Raw genomic sequence first — 20,244 nt, 5'->3', positions numbered from 1 at the left:
CCAAGATGGCCGCTGCGGCAACGACGACGCCTCCGACCCGCTCTGCGCCGACCAGCCCCGCCAAACATCGCCGGCTGCCCTCTACGCCGACGCAGACACAGGCCGTCCCCCGCCCCGCCGCTCCGACGACAGGCTGCCACGCCGGACTCGCCGCCCAGCCGACACTACGAGGAGATCCCAGGAGCCTGCCCCCCGTGAGTCACACCCCACTCGCCGGCCCCAGCCCCGCTGTGCAACCACACCGCTCTATCCCCGTCTACCGCCTGCCTACCGTCTACACAGAACCCTGTAGCATTCCCCCGCGGGAAGGCTAAACCCTTCTAGCGCCCATTTTATTTTCCTGTAAAATGGGCTTTAAATCTAGTTTACTAATAATTTATTAATATTTGTTGGTCTTAAAGGTGTCTTTGGACTGCTACTTCAGAACAACACAGCTACCCACCTCAATCTACATGTGTGACAGCCAAATGGCCAAATTAGGGTTTGTTTGCCCATCTCCCATGAATCACACTGAGAGAAAAACCTTTTTATATTTTATATATTTCTACTGCAGAAGAAATACAGACACAGGGGAGTTCCCAAACCTGTGCAGAGCATTATAGGATTGCATAGTATTAAATTCCCTTCCCTTGGAGGCGGGAAGAGATGATGCCTTGCAGGATGAGCCAATAGCCTGGAGTCTCTACCTCCCCATCTCCCGGGAACACCCTATAACCCCTATGCCAGCCTTCCAGGAACTGCTGACAGGTCCCAAAAGCTGCTCTCATGCTCCCCCCACCCCAACTTCCAATTGTTTACATAAAGGGCAGTGACCCACTCTTGTTCCAGTTCTCTAGCCTTGAGAAGGACAATCTCAGATATAAAAGAAACTTTGGTCTTGTTTGGGAGCTTATCGAAAACTTCATTCCAGAAAGGAACAGGCTGTTTTCTCTGCCTGGTCAGAACCAGAGACTTGAACAAGGACAGGTCAGGATGTACAATTACAGCCAATCTCTCATAACTATATGATCAATCAGAAGGTTGCAATCATTTTCTTTACCACCAGCCCATCACATCCATCCATCCTTACAGACCGCTGCTCCCAACTGTCAGCTTGCGGTGGCTGACAGCAATAAAATATGATGCCACAGGCAAGAAAAAAATTCCCAAATCCCACAACAAACTAAGACCCCCACCCTCCCCATCCTGCCTCCCCTGATTGGCCAAGTCTCTAGGTTAGATGGTACCAGTGCTGGCTTCCTCTACTGTTGACACCCTTCTCCCCTCCCCTCACCACTGTATTATTCTTTTAAAAAAATTGGGTAGGGAAAAGCGGCGTATAAGAACCATCCTCCTCCTCCTCCTCCCTTCTTCATTCATTTTAGAGTACAAGGGTCTGGCCAAGGGTCCCCCATCCTTGGCGCTTTGTAATAGTCAGATATGAATTGTAAGGTTCTCGTTATTTCCTATGTCCTTGGTGCCCACTTTGGATTGTGACTGTGTGGTTCCGGGACAACCTTCCCTTCCTGTGCTGTTTTCCTGACCAAAAATGACTGGGGAGTGGAAAGGGTTTAATATCTGACTTGTGTGTTTCCACCACAAGCCAATTGCACCAACTGGCCATTCCCGAACAGGGAATTGTTGTTCAAAACAACCCCCCCCCCCCACCACACACACACACCATTCTCCTGGAGACCATGAGAACCGATCCTTTGGCTTTTAGGCTACAACCTTCTGTTTTCGGCTGTCCTTTCTACAGCATGGGAGCAAGCAGGAGAAGATTCACATTGAGAACATTCACATGCATTGAAGAAGAGTTAGTTCTTATGTGCCGCTTTTCTCTACCGGAAGGAGGCTCAAAGTGGCTTACAGTCGCCTTCCCATTCCTCTCCCCACACCAGCCACCCTGTGGGGTGGGTGAGGCTGAGAGAGCGCTGATATCACTGCCCGGTCAGAACAGTTTTATCAGTGCCATGGCGAGCCCAAGGTCACCCAGCTGGCTGCACGTGGGGGAGTGCAGAATCGAACCTGGCATGCCAGATTAGAAGTCCGCACTCCTAACCACTACACCAAACTGATGATTGATACAGTTGTTCAATTCTTCCTACTCCCTTCGTGGAAAGCTCCTTCAGTCTCTCATCCATGCATGTGATGGGGGTCTCACTATGAGTTCCTGTTAGGCTCAGTTTTTTCTGAGTCAGTTGTACTGCTCTTGCATTGGCTTTACAGCATTACCTGATTAATTCCATTGGATCGCACGGGCATATGCACTAAAGCAGGGGTGGCCAGACTCTGGCTCCTCCACATGTCCATGGACTACAATTCCCATGAGCCCCTGGCAGTATGCAGGGAGGGCTCATGGGAATTGTAGTCCATGGACATATGGAGAGCCACAGGTTGGCTACCCCTGCTCTAAAAGTTTTATTTTGTATGTCAATTAGTGACTGGCAAAAAGCAACAAGGGCACAGCGGCTTCCTGGAATTATTCTGTAAAATGTGAGGTATCCAAGGGGAGTGGGGTAGATGTCCAGATGTCCAGCAGGGCTCTTCTGTGCTAGAAGGCAAGAGTCATCTTTGGCCATCCTATTCTTACCAAGAAAAGGGTTTTCAAACAAACACATCAAATGTGGCAGTGAAGAGAGAGGCCACCCCCTGGCTTTGACACTCTTGCATTAAATGAAGGAATAATCTTTAAACCGCCCGTGGCGCCACGGGCGCCACGGACTATATAAAGCGTTAAGGGCTGCCGAGGTGGGATTTGTCCGTGATGAGGAAGGGTCCAGATTGGACCCTTCCTCACGACAGACAATCGGAGGGACCAATCGGCAGGCGCTTCGCGCCTGCCGATTGGTCCCTCCGATTCCCAGCCCCAGCAACTGCGAGCCGCGCGCAGCGCGGCTCGCAGTTGCTCCCGGCCTGACGCGGCGAGAGGCGCGAAGCGCCTCTCGCCGCGTCAGGCCGCCGCCCGAGGGAGCCCTCGGCAGTCCCGCGGCAGTCGTCCCGGCTCCCAGCCCCACGCCCATTTTGATTCTGTCTTCCCCAGCGCCAAAACTGTGAGTTCAGCCTTTGGGGGGAGCCGGACTGTGAGGAGAAACGCCGCCGCCGCGTCCCACTTTCCCTGGGAGGCGACTTCCTCCGCTCTTTCGGCCGCCGCTCCGCCGGCCCATCCCGCCAACAAACTTCACGGAAAGTGGAAGCGCCCTCTGCATCCGGTGCCCTGCACGGGCAGGGGGCAGCCCGGCTGGCGCGGCACCTCCCCGGCGTCGCCTATTTATTCGCTCTCCCTCTCTCCCTCCCCCCGCCGCCCTGTCCTCCCTCCCCAGCACGACAAAATGTCTCCCGGTCCCCTCCGCCCCCGGCCACTCACCCCGGCCGAAGAACAAGAGGAGCCAAGCGGCCACGCCGAGGGGCGTCATGAGGCAGCCGCGCTCCTCTTTGCACGGCATTCCTGCACCAGCGCCGCCGCTCACTGCTGAGCGGAGCAGCGCAAGAGGAGTCGCCGCGTCGTCTTGGCCCGCTCGCCTGCCGCCCGCTTCTGCCCGCCTCCTTAAGGAAGCCCTCCGGCGATAACAATGGGGAGAGATCCCCGAAGCTCACGCGGCCGCCCAGCGCAGAGGAGGAGAGACGCCCGCTCTGATGCTGCCTTACCCCAGATTCATGGCTCTTCCACGGCCACAGAAGCCAGCAGCCAGCCCCTCGGAGCAAAGAGCGGCCCCGCACAGCCCTCGAGAATGCTGAGCCAGGGCATCGCCGCCCAACAGACCCGGCCTCCGGCAAGCCCAAGGAAGCGAGCGAGCGAGGTGGGGCCAACAGCGCCATCTAGCGCGGGAATGAGCCCCTCGCCTCTTCCCTCACACCCCGGTTTTTCCTTCAGGCCTTCACAGGCGTCCTCCTGTCCGCCCCCTTCCTGGGCTGGTTTCAAGCCCCTTTGACTGTAGACCCAGGGACAGCAGGTCCTGCCTTTGGGACTCCCGCATAACTAATCCTCGGTTACAGAAAGAAGCCCGCCGCTGCCGCCGCCGACTCACCCACAGTAAGTGCCTAGCGCCCGCTGCATTTAGCTGCAGCGGGCTTGATTACTAGTAAGAAATAAATCCTTTGTAACATTATCAGACAGTTTATTATTTGCAAAGATTGTTCTTTGATTCAAGGTTTATAGCAAAACAGGTCCTGGAGACAGCAACCATACCGAAACATTACATTACAGAAAAAAATCAGTTCATCATTCTTTTGCATATACATTTGATAATAAAAAGACACAAGGCCCCAAAATACCTGGAATTGCTTTCCGAGACTCAGAAAATAGAATAGATTATCACTCATCTTAAATAGATGAGTGATAATAGCAGAGGCAGACGATTTCAGAAGGCAAAGGGGCTTTTGCAAGCAACGGAAGAGCCTCTGGTGTGCTTCGGAATGGCCTGAAATCTCAAGGTACAGTGGGAGTTTCCAAAAGTTTCAGTGTTTAATATTTACCTGCGGTACTGACTGGAGCAGGGGTGGGCAAACTCTGGCCCTTCAGAGGCCCATGGACTTCAATTCCCATGAGCCCCTGCCAGCATTTGCTGGCAGGGGCTCATAGGAATTGTAGTCCATGGACATCTGGAGAGCCAGTTTGCCCACCCCTGGACTAGAGAGTCCAAAGCTAGCAGCACAATGCACTGCAACCACCTGAACATTTCTTCATAGCTCCCACACCTTGGCCCAGCCTCATGGACCTATTGGGTCCACCATTGCCCCACTGCAGATCTGTTAGCGGTCCTGAACCCTTATAATGTTTCATGTGATATTAACAATCCAAATTCTACATATGAGTATCCTATTTTATTACCATCTTATGAATTCCAATATGAAAACTCAAACTGTGATCCTACCATAGTTCTGCTAGGCAGACTGGCCTCCGGTAAAGGGCTGGTTTTGATAAACCTTCTTCAGCAGCGTGAACAAATAGTTGGTCCTTGAAGCAGCAGCAATTTTGCAGAGGTATCTTTTAGGACCACATTCTCAGATTAGAGACGGAGTCCTACAAAGCTAGTTCTTTTTGGAGCTCATTCTAGCTTCGGTTCATGCTGTGGATGAGGGTTTATTAACAGGCAGCCTGTCCGCATACAGCAGAACTACAGTTGGACTTTTCATACTGGAATTTTTACAGACAGTATTTGTAGGAATAATTTGGATTGTTACTATCACAGGGAATTACCGTCACCCTTATAGCGAGCAACATCCGAAGCCACGGAAAACACCTATTGCAGGTCCTGGAGCTGGAAAACTGGGAAAAGAAGACTCAGACTCTCCTCTGGAGCAGGGGTAGTCAACCTGTGGTCCTCCAGATGTCCGTGGACTACAATTCCCATGAGCCCCTGCCAGCAACGCTGGCAGGGGCTCATGGGAATTGTAGTCCACGGACATCTGGAGGACCACAGGTTGACTACCCCTGCTCTGGAGCATGGGCCTCTCTGTAACAGCTTTACACTCTTTGTGCCCTGGTGGTAGCAGAAAATCTCTCCAGAGATGCAGGGCCAGATAAAAATGTTCCCAATGCAAAGCGCGGCTGCCCTTGTAGAATCACGGATTAAGCCTGGAAGCGTCCTGTGTCATGCCATCTACGCGTGGGTGACCCCCTTCCAAGAACTAGCCGTCACTGTGTCCTAAACGCATGGCTGAGCTCACACTTGCAGGAAGCTCAGAGCATGGAGGCAGGTGGAATGTGTGCGGGATGAATTCGGAGAGAGACAGCACAGAAGCCAGGGAGGGAAGAACTCCTGGACTCAGCAGCAGCTTCCAGGAGGTTTGGCTGGGGATTTCAAAGGGTTGAAGGAAGCCCACTCCGTGAGCTTAGCCTCATCCACGATAGTCCCGTAGGCTTCGATGTGGTCTGGAGAAGGCTCCCAGAACCACAGGCACAACCCCTCCTGCCACACAAAGGGGGCTTCCTCCCAGAAAGCAACTGCCTTGCATTGGCCTTCCTTCCCGGCTGCCTCCGGTTTGGTCCCAGCCTTCCAGAGGTGAGCTGGCACAGCCCCAAAAGAGACAACCCCCACTACTATACCAAGCAAACACATATCATTTCACAGAGACTAGGCTGAAGTGCTGGGGGAACAGAGGGCAAGAAAAACTGCATGCTTTTGAGCGTGCAATGCTAGACGCATTTCCTTTGGAGTAGGCCCCCGTAAACTCTTGGGACTTACTTTTCATTTATTTACTACGGTCCTCCCAGTCAGCTTCCCGGCTGCTTTCCAGGCCGCTGGAAAGTGCTGAGGGAGAGGGAGGGAGGGAGGGCGGAGAGCAAGCACTTCCCGAGGGCCTGGCAAGCACACCCGGGACCTCCGCAAGGCCCTGGGTGTACTTTGCAGGCCTTTGAGAAGCACTCCCTCTGTTCCCCCTCCCTACAGCCGGATGGCTTCCTGGGGGCCTGGAAAGCACACCCAGGGCCTCCGCGAAGGGGAAGCGCTGCCCCCCCCCCACGGCCGGGCCCCCTACCTGGGGCCCTGCAAGTGGAGCAGCGGAGTCACAGATGTGCCTGGCTCTAACAGGCAGGCATGTCTGTGAGGCAAGGGGTGTGGGCTTGGTGAGGGAGGGCGGGAGGTGTAGGGGCAGGGCCAATCAGGGAGCAGTACCCTGATTGGCCCTGGAGAGGCCAGACCATTTGTCCCCCAAGACTTTTTCACAATTATTAAGAGGCACCAAATGGATAAGATATATATTTATATTGTTATGATGATTAGGGCTTCGTAGTAGTAGTAGTAGTAGTAGTAGTAGTAGTAGTAGTAAAGGTAAAGGTATCCCCTGTGCAAGCACCGAGTCATGTCTGACCCTTGGGGTGACGCCCTCTAGTGTTTTCATGGCAGACTCAATACGGGGTGGTTTGCCAGTGCCTTCCCCAAGTAGTAGTAGTAGTAGTAGTAGTAATTTAATTTGTATACCATCCTCCTGGGAGCTTGCGAGGGTGCACAACAATGTCAGAGCAATCACATCGTTAATATCAAAACATTAAAACCTTTAAAGACCCATCTTCCATTCAAGTTCCATTCAGCCGTGCCATGAGTGCAATCCTTATTGTTTCTAGTGTAGAAACATAATGGCAGTTGTCAGTGGAGGTTTTGGGGTTTTTTTTGGGGGGGGGTGCATTTGATGTTATCACTGGCCCCAACCAAAAACCCGGCGGAAGACCATAAACATGGAGGCTCTGGGGCTCGTATAATTCCTCAAGTCGCTAGGGGAGGAGAAAGCAAGCCCAGAGAGAAGGAGCAGCAACCATTCAAATCCCGACTTTGTCCTGGAGTTGGGATTTGGGCCCCCTTCTCTTGGCCTCTCTCCCTTGACCTGGCCTACCTCACTAGGCTGTCGGGAAGGCTCATTTGGAGGGCGGTATATAAACTAAGAATAATAATTAATAATAATGAAATGGAAGGGGGCGGGGGACAGTGATGCATGCCACCCAGAACGCCTTGAGGGAAGGTCAGGATTAGGATTGGAAGGTTCGGTTCGCTCCCGACGCAGCCAGTGCCGTGCCACACCGTGGGGGGCAGGGAAACGCGGGCGTTGGCAGACACACCTGTGCCTCCCCCCCCCCCCCCCCCGGCGCTGGCTGCGTCAGGAGCAAATGGCTGCTTCGAGCACCGAAGCTCCCAATCCTAGTCAGGATACCGAAAAATAAACGAATGGCACAGCAAGTCAATGGTGGGCCCTGGGGGATTAGAAGACCTTCGTGTCCCATAAATGCTGGGAAGTTCTTGAGCTCCCCCAACCCAACGAAGCCACTGGTGGAGGAATCCACTCCCACTTCTTTCTCTGACCAAATGATAGAGGCCCTTGTTTATCAAGAAGAATTTCTTAAGTGCCTTGCTTCACTTCCTGGAGAGTTGCCATACCAAGAGATACGCCAGAAGATGAGAAACTCTCCCCAAGCACGGAAGCATTGAGCAACAGGTCCACCCGCAGACAGAAAACAACACCCAACGCCTTGACTGTATTTTTCTGTTTTTCTTCCAGTCGAGTCCTTCACTCGTGTTTGGTTTCCTCCAGTGGGTCATAATTCAGCAAGTGGATAAGGGAACAAATTCCAAACAAGAAAGTCTGAATGGCCCACCGGATCTGGGTCCGCCCATCTGAGATGCCTTTGTCCCTGCAGTGAAGACAAAAAGGAAACCAACTTTCAAGAACTATCCACAACACCTGGCTCTACATGGGGAGCCCTCTAGTCCAGGGGTAGTCAACCTGTGGTCCTCCAGATGTTCATGGACTACAATTCCCGTGAGCCCCTGCCAGCAAACAGAACAGCTTTATTACTGCCTTGCTGAGCCCAAGGTCACCCAGCTGGCTGCACGTGGGGGAGGAGCAGGGAATCAAACCCGAGAAGAGCTGTTTTTTTTTGTCTCAGGTGTACTATAAACCCTTCACGTTCCTGATACAAGGAAGGTTCCTGCCACTTTAAAGTGGTACCACAAAACCCTGCCACTGCAGGCAGCCTGGCCCACCTCCTGATTTCACAGTCTGAAACCAGCCCTGGCAGAAAACGCCAAGCCTCAGGATGGCTGCTGGGAACACGCAACGTTAGCCGAGCCAGCAGCATCTGCTCAGGCACCTCTTGCAAGGTGATACACCTGTCTAGGGAAACTCTCCTGACCTGAATGCTCCTTCATCATCATCTATAATAACACTCAGAAGTCTTCCACATGGAAACGGAGCACAGGAGTGTGAAAACTAGACATAAACCCCTTCACCGGAACATGCTGTTTTTTAATGATTTAAATTTTTAAAAAAACCTAATTAATTGTCTTAATTATTTTAAAAGCTAATTCTTGAGTTTCAACTGTCTATTTAAATATGTACTGTTGCTTTATCTGATGTTACCGACCCTGAGTCTATTCCTCAGGATGGGTTGAAAAAAATACAATTATATTGTTGTTTAGTGAGAATTTGTCACGTGACCAGTCACGTCTGTTGAACTAGCACCCCCCCCCCCCGGCCTTGTTCTGAACAATAACCGGTGTGGAAGGAATGAGGCAACAGGTGCCTAGGAGGATCTTATTGGGTAACGCACCAATTGTGTTTCTCCTGAGCAGAAGGGGTGGGAAGCAGGAAGCGCCAAGACCAGGGGTAGTCAAACTGCGGCCCTCCAGATGTCCATGGACTACAATTCCCAGGAGCCCCCTGCCAGCGAATGCTGGCAGGGGGCTCCTGGGAATTTTAGTCCATGGACATCTGGAGGGCCGCAGTTTGACTACCCCTGGCCAAGACTGTAAAGACGCTGAATAGTAAACCAGGACCCCCCAACCCTTCCGAGCCTGTGGGCACCTTTAGGCTTCTGAGTGGGTGGTGGGCCCGCTCATGAGATGCTGCCACAGCTTCCTTTCAGTTATACATTGAAGATCTTGGTGCAGCAGGGACAGCTACTGCCAAAGCAACATTTATGAAAAATCAGAAAGCCAATCAGAAGAAGAAGAATTGGTTCTTATATGCTGCTTTTCTCTGTCCGAAGGAATCTCAGAGCGGCTTACATGCACCTTCCCTTTCCTCTCCCCACAACAGACACCCTGTGAGGGAGGTGAGGCTGAGAGAGCCCTGATATTACTGAAGAAGAAGAGCTGGTTCTTAGATGCCACTTTTCTCTACCCAAAGGAGTCTCAAAGCGGCTCACAGTCACCTTCCCTTTCCTCTCCCCACAACAGACACCCTGTCAGGTGAGAGAGCCCTGATATCACTGAAGAAGAAGAGTTGGTTCTTATGTGCCGATTTTTGCTACCCGAAGGAGTCTCAAAGCAGTCTATGATCGCCTCCCTTTCTTCTCCCCACAACAGACACCCTGTGGGGTGGGTGAGGCTGAGAGAGCCCTGATATCACTGCTCGGTCAGAACAGCTTTCTCAGTGCTGTGGTGAGCCCAAGGTCACCCAGCTGGCCGCATGTGGGGGAGCGGGGAATCAAACTCGGCTTGCCAGATTCAAAGTCCACGCTCCTAACCACTACACCCAACTGGCTCTCAGAAGCCTTGCTGACCAAAAGCTCCCCCTGGTCCTGCCCACATTCTAAAAACACTTGGTGAGAAGTAGAGGAGGTGTCAGTGGACACAGGCGCATCACCCTGGGACACCTAACCTGCTGGGAGAAGCATGAGGGAGAGCGAGGGGGAGAACTTAAACTGCAGGCTTCAAAAGGGCCCCCTCCTGATTAGTCTCATTCGTTCTACCGCATCTCCACTTGGAAGGGCTGCTTCATGTACCTGCGCCCCATGTGGAGATTGTCTGGGTCTCCTCATCCTGAGAAGGCAGGCTTCGACCCTGAAAAGCCTCTTGGTCTCTAAGCTAGCCAAATTTGCAGCAGAATCTGAGACTCAGACTTTATCAACCCACCCGAGGTAAGGAGGAGTCAGATTGGAACTTGTTTAAGGGATCTGTTAGGGATTCTAATGTTAGAATGATTTTATAGTATTATTTTATTGTTTTAAATGTGTCATTCTTGGCCTTGAGCCCCTGTGGAGTCCAGGCTATCAATCAAATTATCATAATCATTATTGAATATGCCTGACTTCCTCTTGCAGACCTGGCTCATCAGTATCTGTAGCAGAAACCCAAGAGCATCCAAGGACATCCGAGAGAACACAATGTGTTCCTGGGCCTTCTGCCCTGATCTGACAATAGCTCCTTTACAGACCAGCTTCTCTCTCTCTCTCTGTTATGAAAACAAAGAGCTGAGGAAAGCAACTGCTCTCTAAGAGGCTCTCACAGGTCAAGGTCACAGCTGACCCCCTTCAGCCAGGAAGAAAGCAGCATATTCCATATTTGAGAAAAGAACTCGAAACTGTCAGAAGTATCTCTTCTTCCATAGATTTGGTACCTAGGAATGTCGTTGTAGGGGTCCTGAATCTATACTAGGCAATCACTGGAGCCCGAGGCAGCGCATAGGAGACCAGTGCCAACCTATGTGCCGCCTCAGGCTTCGGTGATCGCCAAGGAGGTCGAGCGCGCATTCCTAATCTATATTGCTTTATTGCCTGTTCTGGTTTCCCTCTGTTCCCAAACCACCTCCCCCTTCTTCCCCAATGTACCTTCCAAATGCATGTGTGCCTTTGTTTGGATTCAATTGTGTGTCTTCTTGAGCAATGTCCCACTTAGCAGCCCCTAATACCTGTTAGTCATCCACTTTCCAGCTTTCAGGGATATTGTTCAATTTGTCTTTATTTTTCTCATTTTTCTCTGAATACGTGCCCCAGCCATGAAGATCCCTGGCCCCAAGGAAATACAGCTGGCCTCAATCAGAGCCAGGGCTTTTTTGGCCCCGGCTCCAACCTGGTGAAAGGAGCTCTTCCGCTGGGCCTGCAAGACAGAGCTCTTCCGCCAGGCCAATGATTGAGGCCAGCTAGACAGAGAGAGATACACAGCTAGATAACATCCACAGCAAATCCTGGGCTTGTCTACTGCTCCCTCTGCCCTCTTTTTTCCCTCTGCCCTCGTTAGAAATGCAGGATCACTGCAACATTGTTAAAGTGTAGTTTTATGTAACTTTTAATCTGGTTTTATTGATGAGTCATTGTTTTATACTAGTAAAAACTGCCCTGCTATTTGGGTCACTGAGAGGAACTGTATCTAAATTAATTCATGTTTTCTTTTAAGTGGAGACTGGATTTTACTTGTATCCTGGTATGTATATTTCTCCTGTGTAATTATCTCGTTTCTGAATAGATTTTTAAAATATATCTTGGCTGTTGGTGGGCAGCTGGTTCCCCCATTTTTCTGGTGTTCGACTTACAAGGAAACAGTGGTATGTTGAACGGGAACTAATTCCAAGTAAGCATGCGTAGGAGTGTACCTTGTGGATTAGGCAAATGGCTTGAGATGCTCCATGACCTTCCACGCAACTATTCTAAGCTGGGTGAACCTATCCAGAAGCCTAAATTGTGGGGGAGGGGGAGAAGCTACATAGAAGAAGGTCTCAGAGGCATCTCACCCTTGGAGATAATCATCGCTTCCCTCTTTTTCCTCTCCAATCACATAAAACTAGCCAATGATGAAGATTTCATAGGCATGCTAGCTGTGTTCACAAGTTACATGCAATTTATGTACAACTCACACTTAATTTTCTTTTGTACGTGAGTTGAGCAATTTCCATGTTACATTCAGCCCACTTAGAGATGTAAATCCCTCACTGACCCACATACTGGTCCCTGGTTTCATTAGTAAAGGAAATGCACATTGGCTCTTTTTGATAAACAAATATATGTGAGTACATTGAGAGTGTACACACCTTTGATAGCTTGCCGTTTGGGTAACATCTAAAATACTGGCCTCCCTACTTGGGAATGAATCCATCCACCACATTCAACCCATTTAGCCCCTCTGGAAGGAGAATAGGCAGTTTTAAAATTGTTTTTAATAATTAACCTTTTGAATTAACATTATATCGTAGGCATTAATGGATTGTTTTATATTTGTTGTGAGCCGCCCTGAGCAGGGACAGGGAAGGGCAGCATAGAAGAGTGATGTTGATTCATGAAAACAGAATCGTAGAGTTGGAATTTTACACTGAGGCCATCTAGACCAACCCCCTGCTTAATGCAGGATCAGCTTCCAGTCTCCCTAACAAGGGATTGTCTAGCCCAGGGGTAGTCAAACTGCGGTCCTCCAGATGTCCATGGACTACGATTCCCATCAGCCCCTGCCAGCATTCGCTAGTTGCTGCTTGCCAGTGAGGGGAGAGGCTCACTATCTCCTTAGGCAGCCTGTTCCACTGCTAAATGATTCTTACTGTTAAACAAAGCAGGCCTAATATCCAGCCGGGACCTGTTGTAAGTCCTACCCTCTACTGAGAAAAGCAACAATTCCCAAGAGACAGCCTTTCAAAGACATCAAGAGAGCAATCGTGCCCCCTTCAACCTCCTCTTCTCCAGTCGGAAACAAAGAGAGAGAGACAGAGAGCTTACCGGCAGAGTCTGAGCGCGTACAGTGTTTCAACGATATGAATGAGCCAAGTAATGACATATCTGAAAATGAGAGGAGGCAAAGAACTATTTGGGGATTATGTTTCCTCATATCTGATCTCAGACATTCCAGTGCCCAAGGCTGGTGTGCATATTCCCCACCACAAGAGAATTGAAACCCGGGGGGGGGGGGGATGACTCTTCCCCCCTCACTGAGCTGTGCCATTTCTGTAGCTGTGGTTTAAGAATCAAATGGTGGTGGTGGTACTGCATCTACAACCTACAACCCACCACCCACCGAGACTTAAAACATCCAAGGCATGCCCAATCAGGATCCTGCCCTTTGACCAAACTGCTGACCCTGATGCTTAGGCCCCCACCCCCCTCTCGGATAACCAGGAGGGCAAGAGCCACGGAGTGCGGGAACCGGGGCTCTTCCCCAAATTCAGCTTACCCGATGTTCAGGAAGGTCTTGTGATTCTCCACCAAGTAGCTTGTGAAAGTACCCAGTGGTCCCAGGTAGCCATACGGGATTGTGGCTGGAGAAAAGACGGCCCACTACGAGACAGGAGGAGAAGGAGGCGGCGTCAAAGACACCTCACCTGTCAAACCCAGGCTCCTCGGGAATAAATGCATTGCTGGCGCCCGAAGGACACAACGGGAGTGAGGAAATTAACAGCTCTTTAGCAATCCCAGCATAATTATCCCAGGGATAATGAGCAGCACAAGAGTTAATACTAAACATAGAAACTCAAGGGAATCTCATGGGGTGGGTCTCCCAACTAGGGAGGATTGTGATTATTCATATCGGTTTAGAAGTCTGCATTTAGGTTACAGTGGATGAGCAATAGGGTTGTGAGTGTCCTGCATAATGCAGCGGGTTGGACTAGATGACCCAAGAGGTCCCTTCCAACTCTTTGATTCTAAATTCCGTCTAGACCTCCAGAAGAAGTTCCTGACAGAGCGGTTTCTCCGTGGAACAGGCTTCCTCGGGAGGTGGTGGGTTCTCCATCTTTATTTATTTATTTATTTATTACATTTATATACCGCCCTCCCCGAAGGCTCAGGGTGATTTACATCAAACTCAAACAGTACAAATAACTCAGTATATAATAACCCAAAAACAACTGTAATATTATGAACAATAAGACATCAGGGATAACAATAACTCAACGCTTACTTGATGGCCCAGTGGGGTGGGTGAGTCTGCAATGAAGGTTGTGGGAGGGAGGCTGAGGGGGGCCGATTGAAAGAGGTCAGGGGTAGTCAAACTGCGGCCCTCCAGATGTCCATGGACTACAATTCCCAGGAGCCCCCTGCCAGCGTTCGCAGGCAGGGGGCTCCTGGGAATTGTAGTCCATGGACATCTGGAGGGCCGCAGTTTGACTACCCCTGAAAGAGGTGGTCCTGGTCGACCCCAACCAAATGCCTGGTGGAGGAGCTGCCTTTTGCAGGCCCTGTGGAACTGTTTGAGTTTCGTCAGGGCCCTGATCTCCTCTGGAAGCTCATCCCACCAGGCAGGGGCAAAGATGGAGAAAGCTCTGGCCCTGGTTGAGGTCAAGCGAGCTTCCTTGGGCCAGGGAGCACCAGGAAGTTGGAACTGGTGGAGCCTAAGTCTCTTTGAGGGGTGTAGGCAGAGAGGTGATCCCTCAGGTATACTGGGCCCAGACCACGTATGGCCTTAAAGGTGATAACCAGAACATTAAGCCTGATCTGGAATTCAACTGGGAGCCAGCGCAGCTGCTGGAGGATGGGCTGGAAGTGGGACCTCTTAAGGTGTTGCTGTGAGGACCCTGGCAGCCACATTCTGGACCAGTTGCAGTTTCCGGATCAAGGATAAGGGCAGGCCAGCGTAGAGCGAGTTGCAGAACTTTGGAAATTTGTAAACAGAGGCTGGATAGCCATCTGACAGGACGGCTGATTCCTTGAAGGTTCAAGGGGCTCCACAGGGAGCGATTTTCTCCCTAATGTTACTGTAAGTGCCCTCTTGCCCAGCTGGTCTGGGCTGCCATCAATATGTTAACGACACCTAGCTATTTCTGCACATGGGCGGCCATCCATCTACACCCCCAGGCTGTTTAGCCAGGGGTCTGGAAGCTGCTGGGGGTCTGACTCAAGGGGAGTCGGCAGAAGTTAAATCCAACTAAGATGGAGGTCCTCTGGCTGGGTAGACATGCTGGGGGTGGGGTGGGGAGGGTGATACAACTTCTGGCACTTGACGGGTTCAACTTAATACCTCCACCCACTACTAAGAGCCTCAGTGCGATCCTGGATGCTTCCCTATCTATGGAGGCCCAGGTTACAACTGTCCCTCAACACGCATTGCACCCCTTCCCCCGAGCACTACAGTGGGCAATTTACTAGGAGAGCCAGCTTGGTGTAGTGGTTAAGAGTGGTGGCTTCTAATCTGGCAAGTCCGATTTGATTCCCCACTCCTCCACATGCAGCCAGCTGGGTGACCTTTGGCCAGTCACAGTCCTGATAGAGCTGCTCTCACAGAGCAGTTCTCTCAGAGCTCTCTCGGATCAAACCTTCCTATGGGGAGATGGAGAGAAGACGATTGTAAGCAGCTCTGAGATTCCCTTGGGTAGTGAAATCTGGGTATAAAAACCACCTCCTCTTCTTCTTCTACCTCTTGCCATCCAACCTAGCCACTGTGATCCATGCAATGGCCACCTCCAGGCTAGACTTCTGTAATTCGGTCTATGCAGGTCTGCCCTTGAAAATGCTCTGGAAGCTCCAGTTGTTCCAGAAAGCAGTAGCTTACTGGGACCCAATTACACCTGGGCTCTCTCAGCTACAAGGCTCCAGGATGGAGAGTGGACCAGGCTCAAGGTCCTCATACTTACTTTTAAGCCCTGGGACCCCTGTATCTCCAAGACTGCCACTTCCTCTATACCCCCCAAAGATAATTACGATTGAGTAAGCAAAACCAGCTCAGGGTCTCTGGCCCCAAGGAGATAAAACTGGCCTCAACCAAGGCCTTTCTGGTCCTTGCCCCAGCCTGGTGGAATACTCTCCTTCCCCCGGGAGGCCCTCCAGGATCCCTGGCATTCAGTTCAGCCTCTGACTACGCTCCTGACTCCTCCTGCTCAGACCTTCTTCTGACAGCCTGGCCACACTTCTGACCGCTCCCTGCCCTGATGCTGGACCCAGTTGCTGACCTTGGACGGGCACTCGCTGTTGCCGTGCTTACTCTGCTGCTCAAACCCTGTACTGCCCCCCTGTGCTATTGATTTCCTTCCTTCCTTCCTTCCACAGCCTGTCTCGGGGCCTTCTTTGCTCCCATTTTATGCTCACAACAACCCTGTGAGGTAGGTTAGGCTGAAAAGGCATGCCTGGGCCAAGGTCCCCTCCATCCAGCTTCCCCCAGCATCAGCAGGGATTCAAGCCAGGGACTGTACCCGCTGCACCCCATGGCAGCCTTCCTGCCCTTTCTCTAAAGCCCAAAGAGAAACAACAAGCAGTACAGTTCACAGTCACAACAGATGGCACCACTTCCAATTTGGAAACCAACTGAAGGATCCCCCCGCTTCTTTTAGGGTAACAGGCGATCCAAACAAGTCTTGTGAGGAGTGGTGCAGCACAAGGACCACCCCACGGGAAAGGTGATGCCGGCGGGAGGACGCAAGAAAGGGATCTGGGTGGTCCTGCATTTGCCCGGCCTCTCATGGAAACGCTGCTCCCCAGTCTCCACGTCCACGCAGCCCTGGCACAGGCCTACGGGCATGCAGAAGGTCCCGGGTTCAATCCCCGGCGTCTCCTTGTCTCAAGGTTCGGGCCAGGGGATAGTCAAACGGCGGCCCTCCAGAGGTCCATGGACTACAATTCCCATGAGCCCCTGACAGCGTTCGCTGGCAGGGGCTCATGGGAATTGTAGTCCATGGACCTCTGGAGGGCCGCCGTTTGACCCCCCCTGGTTCAGGCAGTTGGAGGGGCGGCCTAGGCTGGGGCTGTGTGCAAGGAACAGGAGCGCCTGCATGCGCCGGGCTTGTCCACGGCCAGTGCCACCTGCGCCCCCGGCCCGGTCCCCTCCCCAGGGCTGGGGGGCTGCAATGGGGCCGGGAGCGGCACTCACGCTGTAGTAGCCGAGGCTGGCGGCGACGAGGGCCGCCCAGGCGGGGCGGACGCGGCGGAAGTGGCGGCCGGGGGCGCAGGGCTGGGGCTCGGCAGCCATCGGGGCTTCCTCCTCCTCGGAGTCGGGCCGGTCGGCGAAGCTCTCCCGCCCTCGCGCCAGGCGCCGCCAGCAAGACATCCTGGCCCCGCCCCGCGGGCGTGGCCTCGCCAGAGGGGAAGGAGCAGGGCCGGCGGGGACAGCGGCCCAGGGGCGTGGCCTCGCCCGCCCGCCCGCGTCACAAAACGGGGCGGGGCCACAGGGCCGAGGGCGGGACCATTCCGCCGACCCGAGGGGGGGGGCGCCGCGGACGGCGGGAGCACTGGCGTGCCCCCCCCACTCCTGCAATACCCTTGCAAAGGGCATAGCCGGATGAGGGGGTTGCCAGCTTCCAGGGGGCGCCGGGAGGGGACTTAGAATTAAAACGGACTTCTTTTCTTTTTTGTGCGGAGGAGGGCGGAGGCCTCTGCAGCCTCTGCAGCACGACCCCCGCCCCCTCAACCTCCCGGAAGACCCCGACCCAGACTTGGCCCGCCGGCCTTGGGGGGAGCCAGTTGCCAGATCCTCCTGGGCCGAGAAAGCGGGTGTCACAGGGAAGCCTCCAGGGCGCAGAGCACTCTAGCCCAGGGGTAGTCAAACTGCGGCCCTTCAGATGTCCATGGACTACAATTCCCAGCGTTCGCTAGCAGGGGCTCCTGGGAATTGTAGTCCATGGACATCTGGAGGGCCGCAGTTTGACCACCCCTGGTCTAGCCGCTCGGAAATCACCCCTCGATCCCCGCAGGATTCTGGCTGCGCACATCCCGCCCTGGGAACACGGACCGCAGTTGGAGGGGCCGCTGCAAAGAAAACGTGGCCAGTGAAGGGAGCCCGGGTCCTCCGCTGCTTGCAACCCTTTTGTGGCCTTTTAAAGGGCCCTGGGCCCAGGTTCCCGCCCAAAAGGGTGGTGTGGACAAAACGGGGAGGGTATTTAGGATCATAGAATCATAGAGCGGGAAGGGATCCCCAAGGTCATCTAGTCCAACCCCCTGCACTATGCAGGACACTCACAACCCTGTTGCTCATCCACTGTCACCTGCCACCCCCTTGAACCTTCGCAGAATCAGCCTCTCTGTCGGAGGGCAGGATGCTGTTTCAGTTGGCTGCAGAGGAAAGGACACGCAGTAATGGGTTTAAGCTACAAGTACAACAATATAGGCTAGATAACAGGAAAAAAAATTTCACAGTCAGAGTGGTTCAGCAGTGGAATAGGCTGCCTAAGGAGGTGGTGAGCTCCCCCTCACTGGCAATCTTCAAGCAAAGGTTGGATACACACTTTTCTTGGATGCTTTAGGATGCTTAGGGCTGATCCTGCGTTGAGCAGGGGGTTCGACTAGATGGCCTGTATGGCCCCTTCCAACTCTATGATTCTATGATTCTAGGGCTATCCATCCTCTGTTTAAAAATCTCCAAAGCCTGTTCCACTGAGAAACCACTCTGTCATGAATTTCTTCTGTATATTTTGATGGAATTTCTTTTGCATTAATTTTATTCCATTCGTTCTGGTCTGTCCTTCTGGGGCAAGAGAGAACAATTCTGCTCCATATGGCACCCTTTTAAATACTTGAAGATGGTTATCAGATCCCCTCTCAGTCGTCTCCTCTCTAGGCTAAACAGACAAAGGTCCCCCAACCTTTCTTCATATGTTTTGGTCTCCAAACCCCTCACCATCTTTGTTGCCCTCCTCTGGACACGTTCCAGTTTGTCAACATCCCTCTTCAACTGGGGTGCCCAAAACTGAGCACAGGACTCCAAGTGAGGCCGAACCAGAGCAGAGTAAAGTGGTACCATCACCTCCCGTGATCTGAACACGATACTCCGTTTGATACAGCCCCAAATCCCATTTGCCTCTTTAGCCACCGAGTCACACTGCTGACTCATGTTCAATGTATGGTCTACAAAGACTCCTAGATCCTTTTCGCACATGCTGCTGCCAAGACAAGTCTCCCCCATCCTACATTGGTGTATTTGGTTTTTCCTACCTAAATGCAGAACTTTACATTTGTCCCTATTGAATTTCATTTTAGTTTTGACCAGTTCTTGAGCCTAACCAACTTCTGATAGCTTTCCTGGAGTTTGGTATTGTGTTGGTATTATATTGTTTATAGAGTTATGTTTAGGCAGATATCTTTCTTTTTGTATGGGATCCCCAAATTCCGCCTAATTTGAAGTAGTAGTTACCACCTATGTTTCTATTATTGAAGAATCCTCTGAAGTACATTTTGGCAGTTTGGCAGAAACATTCTGTTTCTTCCTCAAGAATGAAAATCTTTCCACCATTCATTTAGGATATATTTGGCCCTGGAGAGTTTGTTGAAATAGTAATTGACTTCATGCAAATTAGGAATGAGTATTGAAAGTAGATTTGAAAAGAGTTACCCGGAATAATTTGGCTGAAGTGGTGTCCTTCAATAGAACTTTTTAGAAGTAGATTTCCACCTGTAACTGCTACAAGATTTAGCTGTCTCACATGACTTAGGTGATGGTTTTCATCCCCACCAACACACAGGAAGATTGCAATCATTTGGGTCCCTAGGAGGGGGCAAATTTGGACGTTTTCCCACATCTCAGCAAGCTGAAGACACTGGGAAAGTCCCAAGAGAAGGGATTGATAAGGAAAATGGGGTGGTAAGGAAAAGGATTACAACCTTACACTCCAATGCCACAATTATTGGGCCTAACAACGTCACCAATACCATCAAAGGCTTATACACCTGGTCATCTTCAAACTTGGTATATGCCATCAAGTGCAACAATGTCCCTCTGTTCTCTACCTAGGGCAAACAGGTCAAACCCTCTGCCAAAGAATTAATGGACACAAATCTGACATCAAAAGCCACAAGACTGAAAAACCTGTAGGAGAACACTTCAGCCTTCCAGGACATTCTATAAGGTAGCGATCCCCAACCTGTGGGCTGCGCACCACATGTGGTCCGGCTGATTGGAGGTGGGCCCCGAAGGACGCCTTCTCCCCCCCCCCCCCCGGCCCTTTACAACACACTTTGGGTGTCATTGTCTCCCATCACTCCCAGATGGGACTATCTCGTTGCAGAGAAACAAGCTCAGGGTTCCCATTGATTTGTCATTGTCATGAGTTAAAATTTCCATGAAAATAAAATGTTCCTTATGTTCATTGTTGTGGCGTGTCTGTATCTTATTTTGAAGGGATGTTTAAACACTACCATAACGATCAGAGAGC

General features: G+C 51.7%; 1 protein-coding gene across 2 annotated transcripts; it reads right to left on the bottom strand.

Annotated features, from left to right (window-relative positions):
- Positions 1-4,076: 4,076 nt before the first annotated feature.
- LOC143843983 (transmembrane protein 254-like) lies at positions 4,077-17,218 on the bottom strand. Of its 2 annotated transcripts, XM_077350875.1 has the most exons (5): positions 16,971-17,214; positions 13,347-13,450; positions 12,896-12,955; positions 5,412-8,104; positions 4,077-5,268 (listed from the first exon to the last, which is right to left on the bottom strand). In XM_077350875.1, exons 1-4 carry the CDS (start codon positions 17,145-17,147, stop codon positions 7,981-7,983), a joined length of 465 nt encoding a protein of 154 aa, XP_077206990.1. In that variant the 5' UTR covers positions 17,148-17,214; the 3' UTR covers positions 4,077-5,268; positions 5,412-7,980. The 2 variants fall into 2 exon arrangements, with proteins under 2 accessions (XP_077206990.1, XP_077206991.1); XM_077350876.1 differs by lacking the exon at positions 12,896-12,955 and having other exon boundaries at positions 16,971-17,218.
- Between the last annotated feature and the right edge of the window lie 3,026 nt (positions 17,219-20,244).

Source organism: Paroedura picta, chromosome 8, assembly GCF_049243985.1.
Source record: "Paroedura picta isolate Pp20150507F chromosome 8, Ppicta_v3.0, whole genome shotgun sequence".
NCBI lineage: Eukaryota > Metazoa > Chordata > Lepidosauria > Squamata > Gekkonidae > Paroedura > Paroedura picta.
This window is presented reverse-complemented; position numbering and strand designations above follow the sequence as displayed.

Coding starts and splice junctions, on each gene's coding strand:
- LOC143843983 (XM_077350875.1), bottom strand. CDS start 17,147: ATGTCTTGCTGGCGGCGCCTGGCGCGAGGGCGGGAGAGCTTCGCCGAC. Junction 13,451..16,970: donor CCAGCCTCGGCTACTACAGC/GTGAGTGCCGCT, acceptor CCTGTCTCGTAG/TGGGCCGTCTTTTCTCCAGC. Junction 8,105..12,895: donor TACGCGCTCAGACTCTGCCG/GTAAGCTCTCTG, acceptor TCTTCACTGCAG/GGACAAAGGCATCTCAGATG.